The sequence below is a fragment of the Mus caroli genome, chromosome 16 (assembly GCF_900094665.2).
Source record: "Mus caroli chromosome 16, CAROLI_EIJ_v1.1, whole genome shotgun sequence".
Classification (NCBI taxonomy): Eukaryota; Metazoa; Chordata; class Mammalia; order Rodentia; family Muridae; genus Mus; species Mus caroli.
Window position 1 is genome coordinate 91,115,588 of NC_034585.1, and position 6,462 is coordinate 91,122,049.

Genomic DNA, 6,462 nt, shown 5'->3' on the forward strand with positions numbered 1-6,462 from the left:
AGGAGGAGGAGGAGGAGGAGGAGGAGGAGGAGGAGGAAGAGGAGAGGACAAGACCAAAATATCTGGATTATCTAGGAAAGAGCCTCTGGGGGAAGGGTGGCCAGCCCCTGGGCTGGAAAGTTCAGGGTTGGAGACAGGGTATGCCAGATAGAGACTGAGGGATGCTGGGAGAACCTAGAAGCCAGGTCCACTTTGATATGTAAAATATGCACCTCAGTCCCTTGCCCTTAATGCAAACCTTTCTAGGGGCTATGGTGGTTAGAGACAATCCTTAATTTCATTTTTGCCTAAACTTACATTGTATGGTATTTTTACATAGGAAGAAAACACGAACTAACGTCTCTTCCCTCCAGGCAGCAAGAGCAGATCAAAGGAAACAAGTCCATCCAAGTCTATCTTTGTCAATCAGCCTGTTGATTGAGTTTCTTTACAGGGCCATAAGTGAAGGGTTATGAACAGAAGCGTGAGCAACTCAGGCAGCTGCGCCATCAAAAAGCCCACTCATCTGGAAACCATAAGCCTGGACGTCTTTGCCCAACCTGTAGACAACTCTACTGAAGTGTCTTCCTGCCCTAGAGCCTGCCCTCTGCCTTTATAACTTTGAGGAGGGCCTAGAGACACTAGTGCTTTGCCTGAGCTTTGGAGTCTGCTGAGCCTCCCTCCTCCTTCCTGAAGGGAGACTTTCAGTTTGGAAGGATTCACCACATAATGCCCTACTCCACGTTAGTCCGTCTATGACACTGTGGGGCTAGAACAAGACATTGTTTTATTTCTATGTTTTAAAAAAGGAAAACCAAGAACAAAGCCAGCTATGACCTTCCCTAGGATCACAGCACCGGAAGCAATCCCAAGTCTGACTCTGGCTGGGCTCCACACACCTCTAAGTGCTTCTGGGGAGGGTCTGGCAGGTTTAGTCCAAGGAGGCCAAAGATACTGATGGAACATGATACACACTACATGTGTTTTGTTCATCCCCTGGCCAGATGAGAGTGGCAGACAGTGTCAAGTATAAGGATAGAAAAACCTGCAGACAGCTCTCCATCATCATTGGGATTTCTTGAAATACTTTGTCCGCATCCAGGCTTTCTCTGCTGTGTTCTTACCTTCTTCTAGGTCCCAGGTCTCAGGGTTGGTGATGTGAGGTTACATCTGATCCTTCTCTGGGTATCTGTATCTGGATGCCTGTACCCTGTTTTTTCCACCTGAGGCCCTCCCCTTTAATCACCAATGCTTCCTGCACGATGGTCCTGTGTTCTGCCTCTCCTCTGGCATTGTCTAGGATGCTGCCAATACACCAGCTTGGGAAGGACAGGGCAAAGTCTGGGGTCTGTAGTCTGTATCTCCCTTCAGGACATCAGAGAGCCACTGTACACCAGCCCAGAAGGGGAGAGCAGGACTGGAATGAACAGGATCCTGGTCTGTCTGGGAGCAAGTGCCAAGTGCCAGAGAGGCGTAAGAAAGAAGGCCTTCTTTGGAGTCTTACTGTTATGGCTTGTTTAGGTGACAGCCTTCCCTGCGGTGATCTTCAATGATGCAGCTCTCTGAGATGATCTTAGCTTGTCCATATTTTTTTATTGGGGTGGGTGTAAATGCACATACTTTATTCAGGGTGAACCAGGGATTATGTAATTTTGTGGAGGGGTGTGAGACTATCCAGGAAGGGAAGGACATTGACTGAAGGCTACAGCTAGTGAGATGCCTCATTAGCACGAAGAGGTATTCCAGGCACTGTGTTAATTAACTGACTGCTGGTGGTCACCTTAGTTGAGGGTCCTGGTTAAGTGTTCCAGAGCAGGCACAGAGGCAGGGAGGGAGCTGCTCTATCCCTACGGTCTCAAATCTCTGAGTTTTCTGGGTTTTGTGCATGCTCCACCTCACCAATCCCATGCCTGTCTGGTGGCACGGTCCATGTGCCCTGCACCATTCTCTTGTGGCTGCACCTCAATCTTCACGCCTTCTGTCACTTGCAAACCACACACCTCTGGCTGGCCCCACCATGGCTTTAGCTGCACACTTCCTAGCCACACTTCCTTAGACACCTGTTGTGAATCCTCAGTAGAGGTGGAGGGGGTGAGAACAAGGACCCACTGGGCCCAACAGAAATTACATACTGCAGGGTATGACAGTGTCTTAGACCTCAGGCTAGAAGTGTGTGTTCACTTGACAGAGCTGCTAATTGAACACCCATTTGGTGTTAGGCCCTAGGGGAACTGTTGGAACAAGGTAGACTGAGCCCCTTCTTTCCCAGGCTCACACTCAGAAAAGGGAAAGGACAGTGAGAACAAACCAGGGATGAAAAGAAAGAACTAGACTAACAGATAATGAAGGTTATAATGAACCATAATGTAGGTCATGTGTGTGTGTGTGTGTGTGTGGTGTATTTTCAATGGATATCATAATTCATAGAAACAAACTCTAGAGTCTGTGACCTTCTTATCTACAATGCAGAGAGCCTTCTACAATATCAACAGCAAATGTTGTTAGTGAGTCCTGAGCTCTGCACTAGAGTGAAGGAGCAGGATGGCTTTCCTTAGACTCACCCTCCATCTGAACTTTCATCATCACCAGGGCCACTCAAAGGGGGTCTTGGGAGATTACAAACTGGAAGAGGCTCTGGAGATGGGAACCCAGATGTGGTTCAGGTCTATTGCTCCTGATGATCTAGGGGACCCAGAGCTGGCCAGTCCTGGCTTCCAGGACCCCATGAGACCATCTCAAGCCCTTCACTGGTACCAACTCCGCCATTAGATTTGATGAGCTGTCTGTCTTCCTCCTCTTCTTTCCACCACTCTGGTTCCTGAACAGCTTAGTAGATAAAGATATTGTTTCTCTTATAGACTGCCCTGAAGGGAGGCAAGACTCTGAAGTAAACAGAAAGTGGCAAGTTCTTAAATATCAGAAATTGCTTTGTGAGGCATTGTAATATTTCTTAGAGGAGGGTGGCATCAATAAATCCCTTTGGGTGGAAGATATTAGTTTAAGATGTAATTCTAAAATTGATTTTTATGACCCGTCTTTACTACTGCATCTCGGATTCCCTAAATATACATAATTTTCTGCATCTTCATTTATCACTTGTCAGAAACATAGAATTATTGTTTTATCCCATTATTACAAAAGGGAGAAGATGGATCATGCCCTTCAGAGCCTAGGGGGCTGCAGCAACAATTTTTTAATTTATGAAAACCTCTCCCAAGCTCCTTTGAATTGCAACTAATTCCCCTGTGGTCCCTGCTTCACGGTGGATAATGCAGGGTCTCCTCTGGGAGGGAAGGATCAGAAGTACAAAGCCCTGGTGGCAAAGGACAACTCACAGAGCTATAGAGCCATGCACGGTGTTGACATTAGCATGGAGCTAGAGTCACTGTATGCCTGCAGAATTCTTGCCTTTTAGCTCCAGGCCAGTGGTTGGGAAAACATTAATTTCGCATTTCTCAGCATCTACTTGGGTCACAGGCAATTTCTATCCTTTCCTGCGGCTCTGCAGCATTCATTGCTGTGTAGATCAATATGCCAAGGGCCACTTGACCTGGAGGAATGTGGCTGTAAGCAATTGACCATGCTGTGGGCCCTGCAGATCATGGAGGATGCCCTTCAGCATTCCCCGCACTCTGTCTCAGGCCCTGCAGCCATGGAAGTGAGTTAGAGAAAAGTGATTTAGGTCACAACCCTTAGGAAGGCTCACAAGGCCAGAGGCAGAGCACTCACTTCCAGATGGAGGAGTGGAGAAGTGTGTGGCATGCTACAGCCAGAACCGGCTTAGTCTCTAAGAAAATTGAGAGGAGCCTGCTTAAGGATCTGCAGGGAAAATGCAGTGCTGGAGGCTTCTGAAATATGTAGAGGTTCTCCTGCATGTCTGCCATCTATCATCCATTTACCACCTACCATCTGCCTGTCTACATCTGTCTACTATCTATCTATCTATCTATCTATCTATCTATCTATCTATCTATCCAGTGTCTGTTTATCTTTCATTTATCTGTGTATCATCTATCTTTCTACTATCTTCCTCATCATCAATCTATCATCATCAATCTATTAATCTATAATCTATGTGTCATTTATCTATATTTATCATAATCATCCATCTACCTACTATCATCTGTCACCTACATATTGTCTACTACTATCCTGTGTATGTATGTATGTATCATCTATCATCTATCTATCTATCTATCTATCTATCTATCTATCTATCTATCTATCTATCTATCTATCATCTATTCAGTTATCATCTATCATCTATCTATATCACCATCTGTTTATGACTAATATTTATCATCTTCCTACTGTCTACTCTCATCCTATTTATCGTCTACCATCTATCTACCTACTGTCTATTTTTCTATCAGTCATCTATCATCTCTCTCATCTATCTAGTTGTCATCTTTCTATCAATAGTCTATCTTATCTGTCTTTTATACATCTATTATTTATCTATTATCTATACTTATCATCTATTATTTCTATCACCTCCTCCCCTTCCCACTCTCTGTTTTTTCTAGTTAGCCTTTCTGTTCCACATGCTAGTGCAGGGTAGCAACCTAGCCTCTTCCTGGGCTTAACAAATGAGCAGGTTTTCCCTTATGGGCACCTTCCATTCGACTACACAAGAAGTCACCCTGAGTTTGGGCTGGGGCACCTGTGTCTGCATTCAAAAGAGATAAATGTTTCTTCTTATGACTCCAGTGATCAGTGTTTACTGGGTTGGAGGATGTAAAAAGATGTCTCTTCTCTGACTGGCGGACTTCGCTTACTTATTTTTAGGCCACTGCTCAGAAGCACCTAGCACAAAGGCATGATTACTTTAAATCTTCACTTGGTGCTGGCTTGTAACCCATCTTCAGCAACCATGTTAGTGTGAGCTGGCTGGCCTCTCTGCCTAAGTAGACACACCACCCCTCTTGCTTTTCAATATTACAATGTATCACTTGTGGAAGTGCTGTCTTCTGGTGATGGTCAAATAGTGTGGTTTGGTTATAAAAATAACCACCATGAAAGCCTGGCAAACTGGAAAACAATGAGCAGCTCTCATTAACAACACAATGCAGGTATCCAAAGTATCTTCCTGTCAGCTCTGAGCACAGTGACCATCAGCTAGCATTATGGGAATGTGTCAAGACTGTGTCTTCCATCCTGCTCATGGTAAAGTTCAGATAGCTAGAGAACTGTAGAATGTTCTCTAGAGCTATAGAATTCTGAGTGTCTGGAACTTTCCACCATTTTCCCTTGGATTTTGCTTTACAAATGATTTTGCTTTGTGGTGGTTGAACGAACACCTGAGCACAGTCCGAGGTGGGCCGTCTTAGCCTCGTGCATCTACACTGGCCTCACTCTTCTGTTTTTAGGTGGTCATCTTATATTTCTGTTTTTGTTTGTTTTTTTATACTACAGATGGGCAGAAGAAAGTCCAAGAAGAATTTGATATCGACATGGATGCACCAGAGACAGAGCGTGCAGCTGTGGCCATTCAGTCTCAGTTCAGAAAATTCCAGAAGAAAAAGGCGGGATCACAGTCCTAGTGGTGAAGCTGCTTCCTGGTCCACCTGAAGACACCAAGTTCAACCACCATCCATCAAGAATGAAAAGAACAATACCCTAAAGAGAAGTCATCCACACCCAGTACACACCCTGCTGCAAACCTGAAATGCATGAACAGAAACCCATAGTATTTATGCCCCCTATAGGCAGGTGTCCACAGTAAAATTGTGAGTAGCTTCATCTGTTTATCTCCATTACAATTGCTCTGCAACTATTTTCCTTGATGTTGTAATAAAAAGGAGGTAAGATGAGTGAATCTAGTGTCCTTCTTCATTTCTCCGGTTGAATGGAACCAGGAAGGCTCATACTGTTAAAGACGACTGCAAGCCAGATGTCTGCTATATTGTTCAAACTTTAGAACAGAGTGCTTTTGTTAGGGTGGGGCTATTCATCCTCCACCATGGAGTTCCTATCTCATTTGCAGAGTGTGAGCTGCCAATAGGTGGTGGCTGTATTTTCTCAGCATGGAAATGTTGTCTCTACCCTTGACTGTCCCAACTTATTCAGAAGGACACAAGGTCTAGGAGGGCAGTGCATCTGGGGTTGGGATGTCTCCCAGGTGTACTTAGCAAGTACACTTCAGATCTTTGAAGGGTTGCCCTACTCCACAAAGGCCATCTTTGCACCTGTGTAGCTCCATCCACAGGCCCAGGCTCCAGGATCCTCTGGGCTTAGCACCGTGGTGCTTAGCTTGTTCATTGCAGTTTGGAGAAGCTGCCTGGCTTTTCTCCAGTGCAAACCTTGCAGACACATGGTCTCACATGTCACGGAGAGCTTCCATGGGTAGTGAAGATGTCCATTTTGTGGGAGGCCTGACTCCACAGAGTCAGGAGTCAAATACAGGTTGGAAGGGTGTGACTGAGCTGGCCTTGGTCAACTGCCAGGAGCATCAACCATATGTCTTCATGGATGCTCATTTGA

At 45.3% G+C, this 6,462-nt stretch overlaps 1 protein-coding gene across 1 annotated transcript in view; it reads left to right on the forward strand.

Annotated features, from left to right (window-relative positions):
* Positions 1–5,797, forward strand: part of Pcp4 (Purkinje cell protein 4) — a 58,682-nt gene extending 52,885 nt beyond the window's left edge. The window contains exon 3 of the mRNA XM_021185574.1: positions 5,395–5,797. Coding sequence (XP_021041233.1) covers positions 5,395–5,522 — 128 coding nt within the window. The 3' untranslated portion in view covers positions 5,523–5,797. The remainder of the gene's footprint in view (positions 1–5,394) is intronic.
* Positions 5,798–6,462: the final 665 nt, after the last annotated feature.